We start from the raw sequence: 27,531 nt of genomic DNA, 5'->3' as shown, positions 1-27,531 counted from the left end.
CATACCATTGTTCAGGTAGGAGGTGGAGCGGATCTGCATTATCTGTGTAGATTATGCTGACAGAGGACCAGTATGCTACAACACAGACTGCTGACGGTGACACGTCCAAATCATAAGTTTGTTCTTTCTTTTTTGTTTGGTTAAACCACACCGCAGACTGCAACATGGAGGTTGGACTGAACCACTGCTTAGTGGCAGGTTTGCTGGACTATACGACGGTGCAGACTGTATTGAGTGTGGTATCGAATCGAACTGCCTTAGCCTCGGTGGGCTTCATGTTGGTGTCATACATTGGGTTTTCAAATGATGCCTGACCATTGGAGCTCTCATGGCCGACATAGCCGTTGAACTGGACCTTAGGACGAGTCCTGAAAAACAGAAAGAGAAGGACGTAACATTACATTAATGACAGAATCTTGGTTTCAAAAAGATATCTCTGCAAAATTGTATTTAATGTTTAGAAAAATAAATCTCAACCAAAAGTGAACACAAAATCTCAAGTAAACTACACACCCCTTTTAGGAGACTTAAGTTTTCCCAAATTTTCTGATCTTTTAATATACAGTATGCATAAGCTGTCAGTAAGAACACACAGTGAAAAAATGATACGGTTAGTCACACTTATCTTGCAGTGACACTGACTATAGCATAATTTTAAACCTGCACTGAGTGATATTTCTGATTGACTCAGTGTCAAGAAAAATTGTCACTTGTATTTCTGAGCCCAGTGAGAATTAATACAGGAATCTGCAGCTCTGTGCAGCTTTGAGATCAGTGGTTTGGTCTTCTGTCACATAGACTGTATTAGACTGTATGTTTAGTCCCACAGATCTCACCAACTCTCAAATACAAAATCACAGGCAGTCACTTCCAACAAACAAACTTGAACCTGCCAGGTGTATAGTACTTGTCTAGAACAAAAAGAGCAATGAGCCCCAGCAAGTCAGAGACTGATGAAAAAAGTCAGCTCCAGACACTATTCTCAGGAGTTGTTGAATCAAACCACAGCCAAAAGGCCAGGACATATTACATAACGTTTGTTAGGTGGCCAGAAACATGACTCTGATGGGATGCTCATGTTGCTCTGTCTCTATTGGATTTCGTATGTGTCTGTGGGTTTTTTTTTTTTTCAGTTGACGTTGATGGTCGACTGAAACAGAGAAGAACTCATTCAAAGTCAACATGAAAAAGTGATTTTTTTCATTAGTGTGAAAAGTTTAGACATTTCAAAATGAAGCAGACTACACACACACCAATGCTTAAGTGGCTTTTGAATGTCCGGTTCAACATCACTGCTTTACAAGGCACAGCTGCTCAGGGAAATGAAGGATGTATGAGTTCAAGAACTACTAGACAGCAGAATGTCCTAGTACTCATGCATAAGAGAAAACTGGAAGGAATTGTAAAGGTATAGATTAATAATTAAGTGAATATTTGCTATATTTAACATTGTCTCTCTAACAAAACCCAAAACTGTTTAATCAAAAAAGTAGATTTAAACTACCCTTCTATGTCCTCTCAGCTGTCTTGTGTAGATCTACAGCTTTACCCTTGATATTAGAGAATATGAACCACAACAACTGCCTGCTTCAGTGGTTCAGCTGCCCAGTGCCCATCTGCTGCTCTCATTTGAGTGTGTCTGCATGTATGCAACCTGCCATCACCTTCAAATGGTTTCCAATGGTTTGAGTTCAAAAGAATATACTCAATTACTCAATCTGGCTAAATAGGGATTTTAAGAAACTTACTGCAGGGGTTCACACGGATACACGGTGATATATGACTACCCCCTCCTCATTTGTCTGTTTGTCGCAGATTACATTTTTGGATAATCAGGTCCTATAATCCAGTTAGATATAATCACTTACTCCCAAACCCTGTGGAACTATTAGTAGGGAGGAGTGCTGCAGCTGAAACGCTGTTTGACTCTGACCTCATTAAGAGTGCGTGTGTGTATGTGTGTGTATGTGTGTGTGTATGTGTGTGCAATGGTAGAAATCCAACCCTGGGGAGCCACTAAGCCTACCCTACATGCTCAACCCATTACTTTACAAAACTGCACATACACCGCAGACCTCCCCGCGTGGCAGCAGTTCAAATCACTGCACTAGTTTCTGGTTGTGGCTGTAGGTGCAATAGTTTAATTTTATTGGTAGAATGAAAAACAGCACACATAATTGCTTTGACAGTGTTATAGATACTGTACAGACATAAGGGCCAAAGCAGGAAGAAACTGCAGTGTACACACTCACACCTTGTTTTTAGCTTTTCATTTAAGCTATTACATCGCTACATGAAGAAATAAATTCAGTTTCTGATGGCTTGCCATTATGTTGGGCTAGGCATTATGTTATGTTAGCAAAATTAGCTTTACCCTACACCTACTGTTAAGTCAAGATGAAACAAATTTTCTGGTTATAGGTAACAGCTGGAAAGAATAATAAAAAAGCAACAGCAAACACAAATATACATATCATTTGCTTTGATTGGACCAGTTTAGAGGAGGTCAAATATTTGTTCTTGATGGCATCATGCTGACAGAGAGATGACAATGAGATCAAAGACAAAATAAAATGTCCTCCGTCTGGCTATTAATGATTGCTGTTTTAACACAGTAGGGCTGCACTGATTTTGAATAAAATCAAAATGATATGGTCCTTTTGTATCCTGAGTATAAATGTCACCACAGTTACTTTTGGCTGATATAAGATGTCTCCTTGTGCCATGTCCCACAAATTTTATATTCACAGTAGTTTACAAGTTTTAGTTTTCATTTACAGCGATAACAAATTCAGTTCAGATCAGAAAATAATCAGAGTTTCATACTTTGTCCAATTGTGCAGCCTTACTTAACAGCATGTGAAAAATCTAAAAATCAAAAAAACAAGAGATGAAAAGTTTGACGGAGGATATGGCGGCGGGCGGAGGTCTGGTTGTTGTTTGAAACCAGGTGAATGACAAGTGTCTGTCTTACCTGCCGCCAGGCCCCCAGGTGTCTTTTGGTCTCTCATTGTCATCTGTGTCAGCAGACAATGTCCTGCATACAACCATCAGCTTTAATATACATCAACTAACATTGCACACTGCTAACTGGCTGTGTAACAAAGTGTAAAGTAATGTAATGATAGAGTCTACTAGCCCTGTTGGCTATTATATATATACTTTGATTAATGTACTGTCAATATCTTGTGTAAGTTTGTATGGCAGTGTACACAGCAGTCACCATCCTAGCATTAACAGGATTTACCATCCTAACTAGCTAGTACACAGAAAAGCACATTACTGTCTGTGTTTCCTCAATTATATCAATTTGTAAAACTTTGAGTGATGAAGTGCAGAACTCAGAACAATCTTATACAAGTCTTAAACAGGAAACATGAATGATGACATTTTACCCTCATTATAGTTCTGAATTATCTCGCATCTTAAGGCTTTTAAAGTCTTTTATGAAGTTTCTAAGAGCAATAATTAATATCTAAGGTCAATCAGATTAAACCTTCGGGGTGTGTTTGGAGTTTTAGAGCTATAATTAAGTTTTCACATTTCTGTGAATGAGTCTGTCCTTCAGACAAAACGTTTATCTGGTCCACTCAGTATAATTCCATTGTGTTTTAGGATACAGAGTGCACCAAACATCCATGTTCTCTACTCAGTTTGGAACATCGGACTCACAAATTAATAATCAATAAATAATAATCAGTTTTATTTTCAAATGAACAAAACAAAACTGTCAGTGCTATATTGTGATTTTGGTGCAAGGTTGGAAAAGGCACAAATTCTGGTGGAGTATTCATCTCATACGTATCTAAGTTCACTATACAATTCAGTATACAATTTCCTGTGTCAGCGGCAAATTTGTTTTAGGTTATGTTGCTTTTGTCATGCAAGTGGGATCTTTATGGAAGATACCCATCCAGCCAAGCTTGGATTAAACAAACAATATTTTCAAGACTTTGAACAACCATAGGCATCATATTTCAAGATAATGTCTAACTGTAGAGATATCATTGTCCTTTAAAGAACTACAGCACATTATGGTTCATAGATAGCATGATGAAACATTTTACCGTTTACTTGAAAAGTGACAATAGCTGCCCTGGAGCGCTGCATAATGATACATATTTGACTTGTTACTCTGTACTTGGACAGTGGCCTGGGCTCCTGACCCATAAAGAAACTGCCAGGGTATCATGTCTGGATGGTGCAATACAACTCCTGCTGATAATTCATCCTGGATACTTGTGTGTGCTGTGGGCTATGTCTGCACCTGTGGTCACCAAAAATAAGCTATGTGACCCAATATTTGCACCTTCAAAAAGCCACTCTAAAACTGTTTAAAAACAATGTCCTGTCTCCAATGTCTCCATGTATTTTGAATTTTGGGCTCCTTTTGTTATGCATGGTTTGTTTGTCTTCTCTTTGAGGCTAATATCAGGTCCAATAAGTACTGTTATAGTCATTTAAGTGTAAATGACAAGAAGTTGTTCTGGATTTTTGTGGCAGGGCATTATATCCCAAACAAAATAAATCATTATAAATATCTTTGAAATTTGTTTTGTTTTTTAATCTAGTCACTACTATAAACCCCTAATGGACTAAACCAGCTCTACAGTTCTCCTAAGACAAAGATTATACAGTTGATAAAACATTTTTACTCTGAAGTTTAAAAGGAGGACAAATATGTCAAATATGTTGAAAATTTATTAGGTCTGATTTCTTACTTGAAGCTTGATAAATATAGGCTCATCTTTTGGCATTAACTCCTCAGAATGAAATTTCTACTAAGATTTACAGAAAGGTGGATACAGTTTGCAGTAATGAGACTTTCATCAACAGGAGCCTCAAGAGACCATAATGCAATCTAATGCAACCCTAAAATACATTTTAAATAAGTTTAGAGTGTGTTTCAGGGAAATGCATAAAATAATTTACTGAATTAGACAAAGCAAATTGGGGAATATTGGTGCACTGAAAAAAGGAAATTAAACATTCAAAGAAACCCCTCAAATGCACTGGAAATCATTATCAGCATAAGCAAAAAAATTCAAGGTGGATATTTCCTTATATTTATTCATCAGATGAACTGGTTAAAGATCATCTGATCAAGATGTTGTTTATGTATGTTATAACTACAGAAGATTTTCTCATTTCTTACTTTTCCATATATAAGTATTTGCTTTGACATTACTTTTGATTGGAAGCCTAAGACCTGCCTTTTTTTTTTTTTTTTTAACTGCAGACTATGCCAGAGGGCAAACGACTGTTTTGTATTCTACTCTGCTGGTTGTCTTCTCTGATGGATTTAGGTTGAGGATACAGCTTACCTGTGCTTGTAGAGGTAGAAGGCAAATCCAGACAGGATGAGGGCAAAGAAAGGAACTAAGATGGCTGCTGCCACAGAGCTGCTGTTTGTGTAGAGGTTGGATGGGTCCATTGCCATGGTTACAGGGCCTGGGGATACAGACACAGAAAAACCCACACATGCATGAACACACAAACACACATAAACACCCTTTTAGGCACATGTAATAGATGCTTCTTGCATTTTTTCATTCATTCTGTATACTTGAGCTCTGCTTGCCATGTTTACTGTCTGAAATTAAATTTGTTTTACACTACACTAACAAAAAACATTTCAATTTTCCTTTGACTGAATATTTTAGTTTGTATTGTTTGTTGTGGTTGGCATCGCTGCTGATGTTACAGACAGGCCTACCTTGCCTCGTAAGATGGAACTTGCCAAAGTCTTTACTGTGAATATGACCCTGGTAAACAAAAGTCTTCTGGTCTGATTCTGCAGTAACCTGAAAAAAGAAACACATACAGGTGAATAATAGCATTTCACACAAGCAGTTAGAGACACTGTAGCTGTTTCTTTTCTGTTTCTAGAAAGGTATTTCTTCTTTCTGTATGAAAATAGAGAAGAATTTTAATCGAAGTGTCAGAAAGTGGCTTACGGATGTGTGAGACAGGTGTGGTTATAGGGAGAAAATATTTTAAGAACTGACAGGTGAATATGTAATTACCTCCCTGTACAGTTGACTACAGATGGATGACAACATCAAGCTAACAGTAATCAGCTTAATATTGTCATCCTTAAGATTTACAGTAGAAGTGAGCTCTTAGTGAGAAGTAAGTTCAGTTCAGAGCCAGCAAATGTTATTTTTGTATAAAGTATTGTGATTTTCTTTCAAAACAATCACTTATTCAATGTGTTGCTTAGTTTCAGTTACACTTAAAGTACAGTGACACGATGCATTCATTTGGTAAACTCAATAAACAGTTTTTTTTTTAAAAGATTTTACATGATGCTGAATACATTTGAGTGCCAGGTTTCACCCTGTCCTCTCCCCTCATCAGCAGTATCTCTCCTCCTCCTGCACTCTGGCTTCCCTTCTGTCCCCTCCTCGTTCTCCAACCCCCTCCACCATTACTCGTTTGGAGATTGAAGCAGCGATGTTTTACCCACAAATCCACAATTGAAATTTCATCTTCTAAGTGTGAAAAGATTGTTTTTCAGGAACCACACAACTTGGTCATTACCAGCCTGACTCTTTACCTCCTTCCCTCCTTCTGTCATTCGCAACATGATAAATTGGCTGTCTATGTGTCCATGTGTCCTTCCTTCCTTCTTCTTACATCCCATTTTCCTCCTTTCCTGTCTGCTACTATCTTTTACAATCTGCCCATTTGATTCCTCTGTGCCTCCTTCTCTGGTTCTCTCTGTCATCCAAGTCAAACAAGATCAGATTTTTAATCCATTCCCCAGCTGTAGAAATGATCTTCAGAAGTCCCAGCCTCAAATATCACATCAAACCAAGTTAAAAAGTCTACATGGAACACGAAACATCACACAAAGATGACTTTCTCACTACATCCTTTTCTCTGTCTTTCTTTCTAGACACAGATACAATGTTATAATCTGGCTGATTGAATACATTCACAGTTTAAAGAAAGAAAAAAGCAATTTCCGCACATCAAAGTGAAATGATGAATGGACGGAGCAAATGTGCAGTAATTCTACACTATCTCTGTCCAGATTTGTGGATTTATGAGGAGTTACATGCTGGATCTATTTCTTGGCCAGACCAGTAACTTCCGGGAGTCTCTGTGGGATGCCTGGCAACCTTATCATGATAACAAGGCTGTGCCCAAAATCACTCCCTCATTCACTGCTTTACTACTGTCTGAATGACAGACACACAGTACGTCACTCTATAGTGAGCAATAAAGCGAGAGACAAATTATCATCATTTTGTGTCATCACTGACAGGTGTTGTGTTACACAATGGTAATTTGTGCATCTATAAAGTGCATCGCATCATATTATGGGATTGTTAGCAGAACATAGTGTACGTGCCACGAATAATACTTTTTTTATTCCATTGTTAGCATTGTTAAGGACACTATAGTGCATGAATTCACACACTCAAATAAAATGGCAAAGGATAAATAATGTGCACAAAATGCTAAATAAGGTGTGATTTCAGACACAGCCTAAGACTCCAAGAAGTCACTGGACCTGGCAAAGCAGTACATCCAGCATGTCACTACCTCCTCTTTTTCATTTTGTCTTTATATGGAATAATTAAATTTAATGTCTTAATTAGTGAGAGTTAGTGCTGGTGCTTATAGGATTTTTTTTTTACCTTTGGTGGGGCTTGCCATTTCTAGTTTCCATGCAGAGCAAAGCTAACTTAAAAAAATAAGAATCAGTGTAGTTGTTGGGAAATCTGTGCTGCTGTGTCCCATGAGCAGAAAAGCAGAAAGATCACCGCAGATGACAGACAGGAATTACATACGACAAGTAGGAGATAAACCATCCATTCTTTTTAATGACCAAATTTGCAAAGCGTGTATTGTTGGATGTCTTCATTTTGTATAACATTATGCTTTTTATAAAAGAGCAAAATAAAAGTAAACATTGTGGATTGGCATATAAAAGGGTCTTTGAGAAAACTGATAGCATTTCCACAGTATATTGTGTGCACAGTAACAAATGTGCATAGCATAGAAATGTGTTTGGCGACTTCACCCAGTGGTGATAAGTTTATGCAATAACTTATTTCCCACACCTTTGTTAAGGAGAGGGAAACAAAAGCTTCTTGGTAAACCACATCATTCCTCTATTTAAAAAGATGTTAATTAGACTTCATTGAATTTCAAAATCTGTTTTGCATAATGTGACTGAGCATTTGTCTGGAATTTCAATACACCTCTCTCGACCCCATCCAGCGTAAACAATTCAGTATTATAATTTATCGAGTTTAATGATTCATTCACATCCTGTTATTACAATCCTATTGTCTGGAAATATACACATTAATATCAAAATACTGATTGTGATTATATGAGTAAAAGCTCTCTTTGCTTTAAAATATTTAACATAGAAAAATAAGAGGGGGATTGTCTTACATATCCATCCATCGCCCAGTTGTCATTTTTAAACTTGCTGTAGTAATGCTCTGTTGGCCCCTTCACCTGGTAGACTTTCAAGAGCAGCTGGTTTTCCTCTGACTTATAGGTTCCTAGATAGAGACAGAGAAAGATTAGTGCCTGATCCCAGTACAGTATCAATAACAGCAGATTAACTTGTAAATCGTGTTGGCACTTGGCAGGGAAAAGAGAGAGACAGTGAGGTAAAGGTATCATGGGGTTGGAGGGGGAGCTGACAAACCGAAAGACAGACAGACAAGGTGGTAAGCAAGCAGAGAGACAGGCTGAGTGACAAACAGAGAAAAGGAAACACCTTGACATTTTGAATTATCATACTCTATTTCCTTCACCAAGCACCTGACGCATTACTGGGGAAAAAGTGACATTTACCCTTCAGCTACATGTCACAACGTGGTTAACTACAGTGCCAACACAGAACTGTTGCAGTTCTATATGACAAGTCAATGTAAAAGAAATATCACAGATTTAAAATGAAATCATTTTATATGTCGGCACCCCTTGTCTCCTACCTGCGGAAAATCTTCCATGACCCCGGGATCAAGCTGAACTATTGATTGTGAAATGTCATTGTGAAATGTCAAAACATACGTGAGTGTCAGTGGGATAGTCAGACAGTTTTCCTTAAAGTTGCTTAAACGCTATTATTTTGAAGGTATTTGTTCAAGAGTATAGATTTGCTGCTTTGTTAACCTGCCAGTCGTTTTCAGACAATATACTCTTTGTTTCTTACAGTACATACGGATAAACAATACATCATGTGCACTGGGGCACTGCTATGGGTGGTTATGCTACTCAGGTAATAATTTGGCCCTCTAGACTGGCATGGTGATGCTGCAGATGCACTGCTGTAGAGGGGTCCAGACAAACAACTTGTTCTTAATTCCCGCCAGTGCCCCTGCATGTTCTATTATTTAAGGTATTAATGCCCTGTTTCTATTTTCTGTATGTTCTACGGCTCATGCACAAACCCAGTTTTCTGCCCTGCAGACAGTGAATGTTTATGAAAACTTGAACGTACTTGTGTACAATATAGGGAATTCCACCAATTTCAACCTACATATCCATGATGCCTTTCTGATAAGTATGAATGAAAGCTGGATCTTTATTTAAATACATTAAACTTAATGTATTTACACCTACTGCAGAGCTTCCACTTGTGTGACTTACACTGCATTTAAAGTCTGAAGATCTCAAACCTCTGGGATGTGATTGCTCTTTTTATCTCATTAAAAACAAAGGCAGTGTTACAACACTTCCTCGCAGCTAGACAGGGAAGTCTTATTTTCATTTAGCTATCATTTAAGTACCACATGAAAGAAAGTATTCTTCACCCATTCTCTATATGCTTTTTTCTATTATTTTTCTATTTCACATACATTTTATGACTTCTAACGTTTAAAAGGCTTTGTTAAGAAATAAAACTGACTCAAGAAATTGGTTTATTGAAGTTCTACGCATTCATGTTTCAAGCACTGCAAAGTTAAAATAACAAAATAAAGGGGCTTTTGTGAGGTTACCCAGAGTAAAATGAATGAGTGATTTTAAATAATATCAGTATTCTTGTTTTTTTTTTGTTTTGTTTTTTTACCTGACAGTCTGATTGATACTCCACTGGTCTCCAGTAATGTGACATTGACTCTGCCACTGGTAGCATTGAACCCAGTAACTGTAAATGTGGTGGCCTGCCTCTTCCCTAGATACTCATAGAAACCGCTCCACTCAGAGTTAGGAGAGAACACATCCACTGGAACTGCAAAGGAGAGGAGCAAAAGTAAAATCAGCTGCAGCACCGGTGTCAGACAGCTTTTCCTGGCTACAAGTTAAAGGTCATGAACAGAGATGATAGCCATAAAAGGGTCAGGGTTAGATTTACTGCCTTGTGTTTGCTACAGACAAAACATTTGTACCTCTGGTTCCTTTAGAAATGACTGCTGCAGCAGGTTAGTGTCAGGTTGTCTGAATCCCACTCATAGAGTTATGACTTATTCAAAACTTCTCTGGTGTTAGTCTCCACTGATGCCCTCTAAATGCATATATTGATTATCAAACCCTACTTCAAACTTAAAAGGTATTACATGATATTGCACCTGAATGTTTTTACTGATTTATTTGCTTGGTCTGAGCCTATCTGCACTCTGTTCACAGGATAATTGACTGTAAGCCTATAAATCTGAAACAAGACTGCTTGTCCAGACAGAAGACCCATGTAGCCAACACTCACAACAACCCCCCATCATTCAGTAATTTATTCCTCTCTGGGACATGCTTTGTAACAATCCTGTTTACTAAAAACAATATAATGAACTCAGTTTGAAATGCTATAAAAACAAGCTTCCAAGGAAGTGTGCAAGTGAAAAAAAGTATACACACACACACACTGCATGTACCACAGCGTGTGTGCGCTGCAGTTGTTTATTCTGCATACCACGAATCTTGTTCTTCTGGACATCTGACTCTCCTCTGCCTTTGGGATTTACTTTCACTCCAACTGAAACATAAAACAGCATTAAGTTTAGTTTAGCTCACTGGATAGTTCAGACTTTACTGACAATACATTTGGTAACGTGTCGGGACTGAGAAAACCAAGACTAAGTATTAATTAATGTGGAAAATTATAATCTGATTGTCCAATACAATGATATTTGTCACTTCTTGCTGTTCCACAGACAAAAAGGATCCAGGATACAAGGCAGAAAGCAGCTGGCAGCCTCTTTCCTTTCTGGTTATAAACCTCATTGTTTTGGGTTTTTTTTTGTCATACATCACGGTATTCACAGCCACCAGCTCCTTGTCTTTGCAACTAGATAGTGCCATGAGTATGTGATAAAAAAAACAACAAAAAAAAAACCATCTCCCCAGCATTCATGGTATGCCTGAGGCTGATTTATGAAAGCATACCAATAATATCAGGGTGATAATCTGTATTTATCTTAAGCCATATGGGATTATGACATCCAGTTTAGATTTTAGGCTCAACATCAGCCCATTTTACACAAGCAGTGCATTTTTAAGATAGGATCTGAATACCTTTACAGAGCGGGGGTTTGCCCGACCATCTCCCATCACTTTTACAGGTTCTGTGCTCCGATCCCCCGGCCAGATAGAAACCGTCTTGACAAGTGTAGATCAGAGTATATCCCAAGGTTGGCAGGTCCATAGATCGAACATCTACATTACTGGGGGTCTCAGGCTGTCTGCATGAATGGGCTGAGTATGGAGAAGAGAAAAATAAACAGTGTTAACATCGACATTAATGCCTTAGACTGAAACCAAATTCAAGTTAAAAAATATAAGGAACAACATAAACCTCAACAGTAAAAACACACAGACAGAGCAACTGAATAAATATAATAAATATCAGTTTTTATATCTATGATGAAGAGAATTTACACAGTTATTTCATAATAATACACATAGGTATTTCTTACCGATGCACTCGGGTTGAGTTCCACTCCACGTCAGATTTTCTAGGCAAGTTCTTGTGGTTGAACCAAGGATGTGGTAGTTTTTGCGGCACTTGAAGGAAATTTTACTGCCAACCTACATTACATAAAAGCAATAAAATACAATTAAAAATTATCTTAACCCATTGTTAATCCCATAGCCTGAAGACCTGTCACACACAACAGCATGGGGTAGCTATCATTTAACTTGTAGAGTTTTATTGTCAAAATAAATAACTTTACCTCACTGCTAACTCTTTAAATCAAACTAAACAGAAAAAAAAAGTTACGCACCTTTATAATTTTTGTCTGTTTTAGTGGACATAATCCTTTAGTTTATCAAATACTTTAAATGATATTGTTACTCCAGCGTGCCCTTCCTGCTGTGCCTGTTTTTTCAAAATATCGTAGTAGCCCCTTCCTTTCTTCGTAGAGATGTCAGGGGACATACGTGACGTGGATGATTTCCAACTATGCTTTCACAAATTGAAGGATTTGCATGTTTGCTCAAATTCCATTATGAATTTTGATGGCCTGTTCATTCCATCAACAGGTTTTTATCTGTGCTCTAGATTTCCCAGTCCCAAAGGCAAAAGCAAATATTTGGAAAGTCTAACTTTAGAGATCTGGGAGTCGCTTTTGACCAGGTCTGTACTTTTGACCGGCATGTTGAGTGTTTGATTTCTTCTTCCAGCCAAGGACCTTTGCAAACATCAGGCCCATTGTATCTGGATGGAGATTAATATCTATTTATCTAGTCATCCTGCTTGCTTTATTGCAGCTGTTTTTGTACTTGTCTCGGCACATCCTTGGATCACGTCAAGTGGTAGAATACTGCTGCTATTTTTTTTTTTAACATGGCCCTCTACAAGGTCTCATACTCTCAGCCTTACATCCTTCAAATGGCTGTGAATCAAGCTTAGAATGAAAACTTTAAAATTGACGTACGGTACCTGTTTACAAAACTCTTACAGCTGAATTTTAGTCTAATCTTCTTATCTAAGTTTTTTAATCTATCTAGCATATTTAAAGTAAATTTAAGGATTATACAGTAGTTTTTCAACCAATATGTTTCTCACCTGAAAGCCCTGGGCCATGACTGGAATACCATAAGCTGGAGTACCTGGGTCACGACAGCTGTTGAAGGCCGGGTCTACAAACACACACACACACACACACACAAAGTAAACATCTTATGCTTTCACATTTTATAATCATTGTTCAAAGGTGCTTTCTGATATTTCAGACATACTGCAATGTACCAGTACAGACTTCCAGCTACGGTAAACTGTATCATTATTCTGTTTTACATACATAAAATTGCTTTTGTTGGATTTTTTTTTAATTAATCCACTAAGATTTGAATTGTTCAGCTACTAGTACTCAGTCATGGAAAAAATATTCAGGACCTGGCACCAATAGATTTTCATAGTTACGTATAACAGATAATAGAGTTATTTTTAACAGAGGAACATGACAGAAATTCTGGGATGTTCTACGGTGTTACTACAAGGATGCTTTACACTTCAGCTATTACACAATAATTCAGATTTTTCCTAGAGATTTCACAAAAGCTTCATGCTTTCACAACAGCTACCACAAAAACCTCAAGTTTGCTTTAAAAATGAAGGGCTGCTTTCCAAGATAAAATCGGTCTAGAAATCAAATGCTGATATCAAAACTACACACTTCAGTGGCTGATTAGATAATATCTCCAGCTCTAACTGCAAAGGAATACTAATGCTGAATGGTGTATATGAGTAACCTCACAATCTTGTTTACCAATAACCCGTTTTCACAGAATTTTATTCAAAACTTGTTGGTGAAATATTTTCCTTTGCAGCAAAGAAAATGTCTTGTTCCGCCACAATTATGGAAACACTATAATATGTAACATTTCAAAGATTTATGTGAACATTATGTCAATGCTGGTAATGTTGTTTCTCCTCAGATTTATGCATACATCAAGTTTTTCTGTGTGTCATGTAAAAGAGTGTTATGAGCACTGGTGACTGATATATCTCAATTTCCTTCAAAAGTGAGCACAAACAACAAATAACAGAGCAGCGAGTTTCATGAGACGAGTGAACTAAAAATTCAGCCAACAAGAAAACAATCGTTCAGCCATTGTTTCTCGCAGCCCCAGGACATGATAAAATAAATATGCACTGTGGAGTTGATATATTTTAAGATATTATATGGATTTATGGATTCATAGTGGACATACTATAAAGCATGAAGGGTGTGAACCAAAAGCACATGCACTCTCCAAAATTATTTTGTGTGCTGTTGTTTAATTACCTATACAGGCTGGTTGCTGGCCACTCCAAATCCCATCAGCCTGACAGACTCTGGAGGCAGAGCCTACCAGCAGGTAGGGGGCATGGCAGTAGAAATTGACCTCTGACCTGTGTAGGAAAACAAATATTTAATTTAACACACACACACACACACACACAAAAGTGATGACCAAATTATTTCAGCTGTAGCTTGATTTTTTTTTCTTATCTACTCTTCAACCTACGACTTTTTCTTGTTTTTGCTCACAAACCAAAATCCATTTCGTCCTTGCAGTTTCAAACTAACATCCAGTCATAGGGGCCATAACAGATCAACCAGCCTTGCCACCTGAACCATGGCCACCCTGCCAAAATGCTGCCAATAATACTACCTATAAAAATATTATTTTAAGACAGTGCCGGTTTTTCAAAAATATACTACTTCTGATAATACCAATCATAAGTAATTCATGTATATATATGTAGCCACATTCAGTAATTAATATATTTAATCACTGACCGGTACGAAAAGATGTTCCCCTCTCTGAATCCTCCACCAGGAGAGCCAGGATCGCCACACAGGACAGCTTGAAAGACACAACAATGACAGTTAGCACACCTGCTCGATCTGAACTGCTACAACTAGGACAACAGTGATGTGCATCAGTTAACGTTTAGCATCACACCACAGAATATGTAGTGCGACAGCTAACTTACGCAGACACTGTGGTACATCTCCTGTCCACGTCCCATTCCCCTCACAGGTTAACACAGCAAGAGTGGACAACTGGTAACCATGGAAACAGCTGTAGCTAACGCTCGATCCCCATGAATGGTCCGTCCCTTCCACCTTACCATGAAGTACTTGAGGAGGAGGTCCACACTGGATCACTGGAACACACACACAATGTAAAAGATGATCTACTGATTATATATTATCGATTAATAGCTAGCTCAGGAGACAGCACGTCCCACGTGTGTGTATGTGTAGTTTACAAGTTGTCTTTGCCAGGTGTTTGGTTTCTGTTTGGTTTCCCAATATCTAAATACACCTGTGCTCAGGACTGTAAATTGCAACTTCAAGTCTGTTTACATATTCTGTCAGGCTTTGGATTCCGTCCTTGAGCAAATGTTTGGATGCACATTGATTAGACTTTTTTTTTTTTAAACTGCCACTGCTCTGACACTGTGGCTCGCAGTACAAAACTTTAACAAGTAGTATGCCTTTAATAGCTGATGCATTTACAATGGGGGTATTTAGACTTCATCTGATCTTTTGCAAACACCTATTATGCAATTTTATCTTCAGTTACAACAAATCAGTCAGCACCAAAAGACACAATAAGCACTCAAAAAGACAAAACAGCAGTTAAGACACATCCCTGGTGGATATGCAGCCCTAGGATGTGGAAGATGTGAACCAAAAATTTAAACAATGCTTTTCTGAAGAATAGCCTGAATTAAACAAAGACTTTTTAAACAATTTATATCAACAACATTTGCCCAGAGTTAGAAAATTCCATATTCTGGGTACTTGTCAATGTACATGACAAGATGGCTACATATGGGAGGTGGGACATCAAGTGAAAACAAACAACAGCAAAAACAGAAGACAGTCATGAGCACTATGAGGACATTTAGGGCATTAAGGCAACACATGATCTAGGTCACCACATCTAAGTTCAGTTAAGTTAAAGACCAACCATGACCATTATATGGACTGAGAGCTTCTGAAAGAACATTCAGAGTTTAGCATTGCCTGTGCTCCACTTCTCCTTCCATGCTGGGTATTGGGAGTTATCAGCAATATTGTTTTCCTTAACTGTGCTAAATTAAATTCTGACAATATTATCCACAAGAAAACATTTCCATCAACCTTAGCTTTATGCTGTGCTACACTGGGATTTTAAGATGAAATGTAGATTTATACTGAGACTCAACATGTGGGATTGATATTTATGTAATGCTAATGATTCACAGACCTTCACAGCTACTTTGAAACTTGATTTCATAAGTGCTACTGTACATAACCAGTGTTGATATCAAATGGTCCAGCTGATCAAACTGATTAGTTCACATTTAAAATACATCTGTTATATATAGAGACCTGACAGCACACTGTTAATTCATGATGAGGTTACAGCATCTTTTCAAGATTTTAAGGAACCCAATTTTGTGCATGCGTTTGTGTGCACCTGCACGCGTCTTTCATACATGAAAGCATGTAGTATGTGCATGGACATCTGTGCATATAACTTCATAACACCCTGATAAACATCTGTGTGTGTGCATACAAGAGTGTGTGTGTGCCTAACTCCCAAAGATAATGATAACCATCTGCATGGTTTCAAACATCTAATAAAGTCAGTGTAATTCTCATCTAACCGGGAGACAGATGGTTTCACGCTCCATTCACTCTGCTATGATGATATACAGTGCACGCAACCGTACAGAGAGAGAGAGAGCAGCAGACACAGATATGCAAACAGACATGAACACACAAACAAGTACATGCTGTACATACAGTAGATGCAGCATTAAGCAGAAATGCTGAAATGAACAGGGGAAAAAAAATAAATGTATGGGCAGAATGAGGTGATATGTTGAAGTATTGCTTCAACAATAAATTCTTCCAAAACTTGATTTAGATTTTTACCCTGTCGCTCTTTTCTCTTATTTTCTTTTTGATTTCATCAGTCTATTTCTGTCTCTGGTGCATTATGACTATATGCTTTCTTTTTGGATGCAGAAAAAGCAATTAGCAAAAAATTGTTTTGAACTCTAAAAAAAAAAAATTTCCTTTTGTTTATAAAATTGCGGTTTCTAGGCAACAACGGGTGCAAACTAGCCACCTGACTAATTCTGGTTTTGTATGTCACTGGTGTCCTGAAGAAGCCTTGCATCTCCCCAAAGTCAGACTCGGGGGGTCTACACACCTGCACACAAGTCAATGCCAAATCCCACATTCTTAAAGCATGCCATTCATCATTTTTTTTTTGTGTGACTCCAGGAACAATTGCTGGTGGCTTGCCAGCAGCTAATGGGGATTCAAATTAATAATTGAATGAGTGTTTTCTTCCCCCTAAAAACAGCTTTGTTGTTAGGCATCAAAGTCTAGCTGTCTAAAAATAGAATAAACCATTCTTATTGACTTCAGCAGTTCATATTCCAGACCAATATTTCTGCAGGTCTCTGATGTCCAAAGAACACTTGTGTCTGTAATGAAGGTTTCTGAACTTTTTTTTAATTCCTTATTTGAGCCTCTCCTTTGTTTTTAATGCACTGGTTTGGCTTCACATGAGTCTGGAGAAGTAACTCATCCCTGCTTACCCACCTCTGTCATTGCGATCATTGACTCCTCTCCCTTTCCTCTTTCCTCTCACGTCTCCACACTCTGTTCTTTCTTACGCTTTGGTCCCCTGCCTCCTTTCTGTCTTCCTACTTCTTTTTTCAGTCTCTCCCTCCAGCCCTTCTTCTCTTTCTCCCTGCAACCTTTTTCCCCATCCTTCTGTCCCAGCTCCAGTCCTCTTTTACTCTCTTCCTTTGGTCTCCTTCTCATGTGGTTACCGCCTCTCCCTCCCTCACTTCATCTTTTAGGTATTTTTCTCTTGGCGCAATTCGCCCAGCCAACACATTTTATAGGCTTAATCCCTTTTCTCACTGTGTGTTTACAGGTTTGGGGGCAGGTATTGATTTGCCTCTCTTTGTTTCTCCCATCACTCGTTTCCTCTCGCTCACTCGCTTCTCTGTCGCTCTTTCCTCGCAGCCTCACTGACAGCTCATCACATTCTCTTTTTCCCTTTTCATTCACACATTTGACTCTCTTTTTCTACCTCCCATTTTGTCTTTCTTAATCTCTGCATTTCTCTGTGTATTTGTCTCTCTCATGTTCTTTCACTACACCTCTTCATCCAGTCGATTCTTCCTCCTCCTCTCTCCTCCTTTAAGTCCCTCAGTCTTTCTTTCTCTCGCTCTCTTCATTATCCCTCCTCCTCACTGCTTTGCTTGCTCAATCTCTCCTTCTTTCTACGTCTCACTTGATTCATTTTGCCTGACAAGCTACACTTTTATGGCTTACAACTGCTTCATTCAGTATGTTTCTGTGTGTGCATGTGTGTGAAGAAGTTGTTGTTCCCAAACAGGATCAAATGAAGACTTGTGGATTCTTTGAAGTGGATGAAAACAGAGGGGAGGAAAACAGCGGAGCTGAACAAAATGACGCGAACAGTCGAAGTAGAACCTAAAGAGGAGGAGAAAAATGAAGGGAAAAGGAGGGAAGAGAAGAAAAGACAGGAAAGGAACCAAAGGAAGGGAAAAAAAAGACAGAGGACTTGCAGCCTCTTCCTCCCTTTATCTCTCCCTTTCTTCCTTATTCTTACTTTCCCCCTCTAATTTTCACTTTTCAATTTCCTGCCCCAGTCTCATTTTCTATCACCTACAGTATCTTTTACTTCTCTGTTTCCCCCTCTGTCTGCATCTCTCTCTGGTTCCCTCTCAGTAGCCTCTCTGCCTGCTTTCTCATCTCAGTTCAAAGCCTCTGCAACTGCAGGAGCCAGCAGGAGATTTTCTGTTTGTGGGAAGAAGCGGCAGGAAAGATCTCAGGAAACATTCCCTTTTACTGTTGTTGAGTATCATGGTCTAAACTCTAAATACGGGCTGTTGTAAAACTCCAGCTCATTTTATTTTAATGCATTCTTTTTTATTTTCCCCTTTGTGTTTGTGAAAAACAGAGGGGTTTCAGGAAATAGAACCTAATTTAACACACTGCTATTATAAAGAGCAATGTTAATCTTCCCTTGGCCTCTTTCTAATTAAAGTCTGTTTTTTAGTATGCCAGCTTGGTTTGATATACTGTTGTTCTTATCCAAATTGTCACCTGATTTTGTGGGGCTTTTTTGATGCAAATGCAGAGGTCTATAACAATAATTACCACTGCTATATGATGTTCAGCAGCAGTGTAAAATATAACTGAATGTTGGTATACATACTTGCTATTCGTGTTCAGTCGCTCAAAATCAATAATACTTCGCTTGCATCTCATAGACAAACACAAAAAAGTATCAGTAAATTAAGGGTACATTTTTACATAAAGATGAATTATTGATTGGTGATGGGATGCCAATATCAACTCTCAAAATTTAATTAAATGCTCATAATGCATGCTTGTCCACACCACACTCTACTTTAATTCATTTTTTATAGTATATAGTTCAGTACAGTTCAAGTTTTATAGGCTTTTTTTTTTTTAATCCTGTTTTCTTTATTTGATTGTTGTTATTGATAATAATATAATTTTCCATAATGTTTGCTATTAGTATTATGTTATTGAGATTTCCATGCTTTATTCTAAAATGTGTTTTATATATTTATAAATTTTTTAATTACTCTTAAATGTAAACACTGGTGGACCTCAGAAGAACTGTTATGGGTTATGGAGTCTATTGGAAATGATCAGATCCGTTTAGAAATACTGTCCTGCAGATCCCTCGATGCAGATTCTATTTTTGATAAACAAGAATTGCCAACTCAAGGTTGTATTCCTCTGACAGCCAGTCAAGTTGCTGTTTACTTCCATGTCTGTCCATGCTCTTACATGTAGTGAAGACTTTGAAGGAATTTTTTTTTTTAGAAAAGAATTACATATATTTTTTGGCAAAAGGAAAGTTATCACTATACTGACATTTATGATTCCAGTGAATAATTTTCCAGTGAGATACAGTCTGTCTTTCCAAATTTTTTTTTTTTTTTTTTTTTTACAGAGGAGTACAGAAAACTGATAAAGAGCTTTGTCACATGGTGCTACAACAATCACCTGAAGCTCAATATCAGCAAAACCAATCAGCCTGTGGTGGACTACCAGAGGAATAGGAGTCACCCTGTCCTTGTTGTCATCCAGGGAGAGGAAGTGAAGAGAGTGGACTCCTACAAGTTAAATCAATAAACAAAAAACTGGACAGGACTCACAACACTGAAGCCCTCTTCAGGAAGGGACAAAAAAGACTGTTCTTCCTGAGGAGCCTTCGGCCATGGCTGTTGCTGGCGCAGAGGCATAAAAAGTTGCTGTTCTTGTATTACTTTGGGAGCATTTATTATGAGTGTCACTTCCTCTCACCTTTACAGCCGGGCTTGGTTTGGTTCCAGGTTCCATCTTTAGTGCAGCGCAGCACGCTGCGTCCCGGTGGTTCCATCAGGTGACCCGGGTTACAGCGGTAGGTCACAGTGTGGTTGAAGGTAAACTCACTTCCGAGATAAATCCCATTGGCTACTGGCCCAGGGTCTCCACAACTGATCACTGAAGGAGGTGAGAATAATTTTATAGGACAAGTCATGAAAACAGTATGTGCAGTGTATATCTATGTGTATGACAGGTGTTTTTGTTCCAGAAAGCCTGTAATAGTGTAGCCGTGCACCAGGGTAGTAACATTTTTGGAAACATTTTTTTAACATATCTTCCTGTGCTTTCTAATATAGTCTGAAAACAAGAACGTTTTTATTTCTCTCTCACAGACTACCTTCCTTAACATCCCTGAAGAATATCCCCACTTCATTTCATCTGCCTCCCACCTCCTTTTCTCCTTTTCCCCAAACCTCTGTCTGGCTTGGTTAAACTATACAAGTTGAAAACTCAGACACAACAGCCTTCTACAGTTCTGCCAGGCTGCCCTCGTCCATGCAATTTATGCTACTCTTGTATCCTTTACTAAAAAAAAAAAAAAACATGACTATACATGTATAAGCACTGATATTGTAGTACTAGCTTTAGTGCTATAGTTCAGAGGTCTTCAACAGGGGGTCCGTGACCCCTAGGGGGTCTGCGGAGGTACTGCAGGGGGGTTGTTAAATTTTTGGTTGATTAGACAATTTTTAAATTTTTTCCCCCATTTTTGTCCCACAAATTTAAATGTCTTTAAAAACATGTTAACATGAATCTAACATATTAGCGAATGGATAAATGGAGGCAGAAGATGTTATCTTTCAGTCAGAAATGCACACATTCAGCAACACACAGGAGCTCTCTCAAGTTGGGCACCTGTTCACTCACTGCACGAGACTAGACTTGTCCCTCCTATTCAGTCCCGCAGCTAACTAAGTTCCCAGACACAAGGACGCACGCTGCAATATTGTTTGAAAAGGAGATACCTATGTTTATAACTGGCAGTGACACGGCCACCCTACTCACTGTACCTAGCACATGTTTAAAATAAAAACATTAATATATGAACCGGTGTATTGTTTGAATAGCTTAGTACTGAATGCACAATAACAAGGTATTTTATACATGCCACTAGGCTCAGTTTATTATAAAATACAATTTTATAAAATATAGGAGGGTAGGGGGTCCCTGCTCCATCTCTCCATCAGTTTTGGGGTCTGAAAAATGTTGAAGACCCCTGCTATAGCTAATAAAGCTATTTCAACCTTTGAAAATTTTCCATTTTAGTGACTACACAACTGCTGTTACCACTAACAATAAAGACAACAGTAATGAAACAGTACTATTAAACCCATCCTACCCGTGCAGTCTGGGGGTTGTCCTGTCCATGTCCCATTTGTTGTGCAGTGTCTGGTGGTCAGGCCTGAAGTTTTGAAGCCTTCCCAGCATGCATAAGCTACCGAGCTGCCGAAGGTGATGCTGTCACTGAAGACAATCCTGCCGTGTGCTGGAGTGCCAGGGTTACCACAGGATACAGCTGAGAATTGAGGAAATATTAAACAGTGGTGATTAATCATACTGATAATATCAATGTGAGCAATACTGTCTTGCTGTCACTCAAGGCTGATCAGCTGTAGGCTGCAATAATGAGATTATCACTGCAGTCAGCTGTAAATTACATAAAATATGTCCTTGAGGTAGTGAGGCTGATTAATAAGTAAAGGTTGTTGGATTGATTCCCAGCACTGAATGGCAGATGTAGAGTATTCTACTTGTGTGCTAGAGGCTGGCAGGAGGCTGGTAATACATCTGCAACGCCTACTATAAGTGCCACTGAGCAAAGCACCGAGCCTTAAAATGCTTCAAGGACAAGGGTTCTGCCTTGTGTTAAAAAACAAGACGTGATGTCTGCAGATCTTTCTGTGACCGTGTTTTGCATAAGATCATCATGGTAAGACGTATAACAGCTGTGGGAAAAAAAAAACAGTAGGAAAAAGCATTGGTCATGCAGCAGTGTTGTGAAGCTAATTATCAGTCAGTTCTTGTGGACAACGTCCTTCCAAAGTTATCTTGGGGAAAACAAAGTCTCCTGCAATGATAGCACAGAGAATACATATTTATAATTTGAGGATAGTTCTATGCGTGACATTGCAACATCCGTTAAGACACACTGGTTCATCTTCACAGCTGCTTCAACAGGCTCAACACTAAAGCCAATACAATACACTGTTCTCACAGTGAAAAGGTTTTTTTTTTTTACAATCAAAGGCTGGGATCTTTATCCATACTTAGATTTCTTTCTGTTTTTGAACCACTGCTGGTCTGACAGATTGTAGATAAAACTGTCAGAGAGGACACAAGAACGCAGAAGGAGAAGGGCTATGGCTGTGGTCTAAAGTACTGATCCATCGATCTTAAGTTTGCTGGCGCAGCACATTAACAGAACCGACAGGAATTAGCAACTAACCACAGCACATTTCACTAATAAGATCATGACAGTTGACGGCCTTTAACAATCAAACACCTATTGATGGGATTCATTAGTTAGAGCCCTTAAAAGCGCTGTCCAAGAGTGTGTGTATGTGTGGGTGTGACGAGGAGTGTAGGTGGAGCACATCATGCAAAGCTGTGTGTGTGTGTGTCTACGACAGCTTACCGTTTGTGTCTGTGTGTGTTATCAGTACACATGGCATGAGCAGCAGTCTGTACTCGTGTGTGTGTTTGTCTGGATGTGTGTATGGATTTCTTTGTGTTTGTGTCCCAGTGATAGATGTCTCATCCTTTCTGAATCAGCTTTTAACCACTATTAGCTAAATGAAAAACAACTGTAGACAGACATAAATAATTAGCGTTACACAAACACAGACACTGGCACACAAAAAAACACTAACAGACACATGCCTCTTAGGTGTGTGTGTGTGTGTGTATGTGCGCGTTTCGGTGTCTTTAAGACCAAAGGGCTAGATGTTGATGTTAGTGAGTCAGTACATGTAGGCAAACCACGAATCAAAATAAAAGTAAATTTCATTGCTCAACTGTCAAGACAGTCTCAACCACAAAGATCCTTGGTATCACTTCAGTATAGAGTCCTGTGTCTTGTGGTATCAGAAGAGGGTTGCTTCTGTTAACAAGTTTATTCAAAAAATTAGATACTATTCTGCCCCTGCTTGCTTCCTGCTGTCTGTCTGACTGCCAACCTGTCATCTGAACCTCTCCCTGACTTCTTGTTGTCTGAACCAGCTACGGAAACACTGAAGGCACAAATTAGCATTGCTACAAAAAAAACTGTTAAACTCAAACTCGAAACCATAACATCACACTCCCCGCCTGTTATAATGCATTATAACACTACTCGTTTTTTACAAGTAATACAACCTCTGAAACATGCCTAGTGTACATCTTCTGAATACCATGTCTGACTACTTTAACATCTACTTTGTGGACTTTAAAGTCCTAGCTAGGAATAGCATTCACCACCACTCCTACAGGCCACTCATTTCTTTTGACTTGTGCATCTTTAAGAAGCACGACATCTCCTTCAGTCAGGTTCGGCTTCTCCTCATGCCACTTTGGCCTTGGTTGAAGTGACACCAGGAACTCTTGACGCCAGCGTTTCCAGAATACATCAGCCATAGCCTGGACTTGCTTCCACTGCTTCCTGTAGAGGTCTTTGAGGTCATACTCTCCTGGAGGTGGCAACACTGGCTCAGCTTTCTGTGTCAAGAGCATGGCAGGTGACAGGACAGTGGGCGCATCTGGATCAGAAGACACAGGAACCAGAGGTCTGGCATTTATAATGGCCATGACTTCAGACATGAACGTAACCAGAACCTCATGAGTCAGGTGGGGTGTTTTTGCCTTAAGCAGCAGTGCATCCAATATTCTGCGAGCAACTCCTATCATCCGCTCCCACACTCCACCCATGTGTGAGGAGTGGGGAGGGTTAAAGATCCACCTGCTGCCTTGATCCTGAAGGTAAGTTGCCAGCTCAGGGTCTTCAGAGTTCATTCTTAACTCCTTGCACGCCCCCACGAAGTTTGTTCCTCGATCAGAACAGAAGAGACGAACAGGACCACGGACAGCGGTAAATCTTCTCAATGCATTTACAAAGCTTGAGGAGGATAGTGATTCAAGCACTTCAATATGCACTGCTCTTGTAACTAGGCAGGTAAAGATAACTGCCCAACACTTGTTCTCAGCAATGCCACCTCGGGTTCGTCTTGTGCTGATGATCCATGGGCCAAACACATCAACTCCTACATTTGTGAATGGAGGACCTGGTTCGAGTCGTTCAGCAGGTAAGTTCGACATTTTTTGTTCTTCCATTCTTCCTCTTAGCTTGTTACAGATTACACATTTCTGTATGATGTTTGACACCAGCCTTTTGCCTCCATTCAGCCACAGACCAGCAGAACGTACAGCACCTTCTGTCAGGTGCCTCCCCTGATGCGCCACCTGTTCATGGTAATGCCTCACCAATAAAGTAGCTACATGGTGTTTCTTAGGGACAATGATCGGGTGTTTCTCTTCCCAGGGAATGTCTGCCAAAGAGATGCGCCCTCCAACTCTCAGCAGGCCATCTGCATCCACAATTGGGTTCAGTTTTCTCAGAGGACTAGACTTGGAGATGACATCACCCCTGGAAAGACATTTCACCTCTTCAGCAAACACATCGTGTTGAACATTTCTAATGATTACCAGTCTTGCTTGTGTCGGACGGCACAGCTGTTCGATGCTACTTTGTGCAGTTTGATGCTGGACTCTGCTAGCATTTCTTTCGTTCTTTTCAGGACAGTGATGGCTTTGTCGTCAGTGGGAAATGAGGACAACCCATCATCAACATAGAAGTTCCTCATGATGAACTGTTAAACTTCAGCACCATGTTCTTTCTCTCCATGCAGTGCTGCTCTTCTCAGGCCATAGATGGCTACTGCAGGAGAAGGTGAGTTTCCAAAAACGTGGACTTTCATACGGTATTCAGTGATCCGCTTGCTGGGGTCATTATCTTCAAACCACAGAAATCCCAGGAAATCGCGATGGTCTTCCTGTACGATGAAGCAGTAGAACATCTGCTGAATGTCTGCTGTTACTGTTACGGGCTCTTTCCGGAAGCGCATCAGGACCCCCAGCAAAGAATTGTTCATGTCAGGTCCTCGGAGAAGAACATCATTGAGTGAGATGTTCTCATGCTTGGCACTAGAGTCAAAAACCACACGGATCTGGTCTTTTTTCTGAGGGTGATAGACACCGAAGACTGGTAAATACCAGCATTATTGGTGTGGCATTAGCACTGGAGCAGGCTGCGCTTGGTCTGAGTCGAATATGGCTTGCATGAATTTGAAGAAGTGTTCCTTCATGGTGTGTTTCTTCTCCAGCATGCGGCGCAAGGACATGAGGCGGTTGATGGCGTGCTGTCTGTTGTTGGGTAAACGCGGCCTGTTCGGCCTGAAAGGCAGGGGTGCTACCCAGCAGTTAGCTTCATCCATGTACACCTCTCTGTCCATGAGGTCCAGGAACAGCTCATCTTCAATGGACATCCCAAGCTTATCATCATGATGTGTTCTTTGAAACACATTACATTACCAGGCTGTCATTGTTGAGGCTGGCTGCAGAGACGCTTGGGAAGTTGTGGGGGGGCTCCAAGCTGTCAATCTTTTCTTTTACAACTAAGCTGCTGGTGCATGGGCTGAGAATAGAGTGACGCCCACTCACCAACACACTGGTTCTGAAGACAGAGACATTGGTTGTTCTGTGCGCTTTTCCCAGGCAAACGTCACCAATGATCACCCACCCAAGGTCCAGCCGCTGGGCAAACGGAGCGCTGTGAGGTCCATTACATTGTTCTCTTACTTTGTGCACCTGGATCAAATCTCGCCCGAGGAGGAGGAGGAGGATGGATGCATCTGGGTCCAATGGTAGGATTTTGTCCGCCAGGTGCTCAAGATGAGGATAGTGTCTGGCTACCTCTGACAATGGTATTTCAGACCTCTCATCTGGTAGCATGTCACACCATCTAGTGATTCAACAATGAAATTGCTGACACGTCTTCCTGCAGTCTCGAACACCCCTGAACATGTCTTCAGGGTGTACGTTGGTCCCTCCCCTTTAATGTCGAAGTAGTCACAGAATTCTGTCCTACACAGTGACTTGTTGCTTTGTTAGTCAAGAACAGCGTGGGTCTTCATAGCTCGGTCTCTTTGCCCTGCAGGATACACCAGCACAAGACAGATTTTGGAGCATGACTTTGAAGTGTTTGTACTGCCACAGATTTCTGTACATTTGGAAATCACTGATGGACCAGTCTCCCCTTGCTGCTGCTGTTGCTCCCTGCCATGGTTTGCAGCGCTCTGGTGAACATCTGCTTTCCATGGCGCTGGCCCTGGATGTAGTGCTGCAGGATGTCTGTCGCTGTTACACTCCATACATTGTACTGGCTTGTCACAGTCTTTAGCGACATGGGTAGATGATGCACAGCACCTGAAGCAAATGTGTTTGTCCTTCAGATATGCCTTTCTTTCTTCCAGCGTTTTGTTTCTGAAGCCACGACACTTTCTCAGAGGATGAGGCTTGTTATGAATGGGGCGATGCTTGTCTGGATTATCTTCAGGTCGGGCTGTTGTAGTGCTGCCACTGTTGTTGCTTCCTGTTGAGATTTCAGTCTTTTTAACAGCTACTGATGTTCTCATGTGTTGGTTGTACGGGTTGTTTTTCTCTGTTTTGGGAGCACTCCATGTTGCTGCAATGCTGGCAAAGCTGGGATCATTGCACGTTTTTGCTTGTTCGCAGATGAAGTTGACGAAGACTGAGAATGGAGGATATGGAATTCTGTGTTGTTCTTTGTAACGTGACCCTACTGTGATCCACTTCTCTTGTAGGGCGTGTGGGAGTTTCTGGACTATCGGGCTGACTCCGCGGGAGGTGTTGAGATATGAAAGACCAGGTAAGTATCAATCTGTCTTAGCTGCCTCGAGCTCCATGAGAACGTCTCCAAGTTCTCTCAGTTTGTGATTGTCCCTGACTGAGATTTTGGGGAAATCTTCTATCTTTTTCAGGAGGGCATTCTCAGTCACCTCTGGTGAGCCGTAGACATCCTCCAGTCTCTGCCACAGCATCTTGAGACCCGTAGGTGTATTGTGAATGTGTACTGCTCTGATTCTTTTAGCTTGCTCAGATGATGATGGCCCAAGCCATTTACACA

At 39.9% G+C, this 27,531-nt stretch overlaps 1 protein-coding gene across 1 annotated transcript in view; it reads right to left on the bottom strand.

Moving 5' to 3' along the window:
- Nucleotides 1-208: 208 nt before the first annotated feature.
- LOC121182366 (CUB and sushi domain-containing protein 1-like) overlaps nt 209-27,531 on the bottom strand; it is a 282,979-nt gene continuing 255,656 nt past the window's right edge. The window contains exons 60-74 of the mRNA XM_041038832.1: nt 21,694-21,870; nt 20,292-20,471; nt 14,897-15,070; nt 14,700-14,766; nt 14,202-14,308; nt 12,980-13,053; nt 11,886-11,997; nt 11,485-11,664; nt 10,883-10,945; nt 10,046-10,207; nt 8,416-8,528; nt 5,717-5,804; nt 5,325-5,451; nt 2,975-3,037; nt 209-368 (exon numbers count right to left, since the gene is read on the bottom strand). Of these exons, the coding sequence (XP_040894766.1) occupies nt 209-368; nt 2,975-3,037; nt 5,325-5,451; nt 5,717-5,804; nt 8,416-8,528; nt 10,046-10,207; nt 10,883-10,945; nt 11,485-11,664; nt 11,886-11,997; nt 12,980-13,053; nt 14,202-14,308; nt 14,700-14,766; nt 14,897-15,070; nt 20,292-20,471; nt 21,694-21,870 (1,847 nt within the window). The remainder of the gene's footprint in view (nt 369-2,974; nt 3,038-5,324; nt 5,452-5,716; nt 5,805-8,415; nt 8,529-10,045; nt 10,208-10,882; nt 10,946-11,484; nt 11,665-11,885; nt 11,998-12,979; nt 13,054-14,201; nt 14,309-14,699; nt 14,767-14,896; nt 15,071-20,291; nt 20,472-21,693; nt 21,871-27,531) is intronic.

Source organism: Toxotes jaculatrix, chromosome 1 (genome assembly GCF_017976425.1).
Source record: "Toxotes jaculatrix isolate fToxJac2 chromosome 1, fToxJac2.pri, whole genome shotgun sequence".
Lineage (NCBI taxonomy): Eukaryota > Metazoa > Chordata > Actinopteri > Toxotidae > Toxotes > Toxotes jaculatrix.
This window is presented reverse-complemented; position numbering and strand designations above follow the sequence as displayed.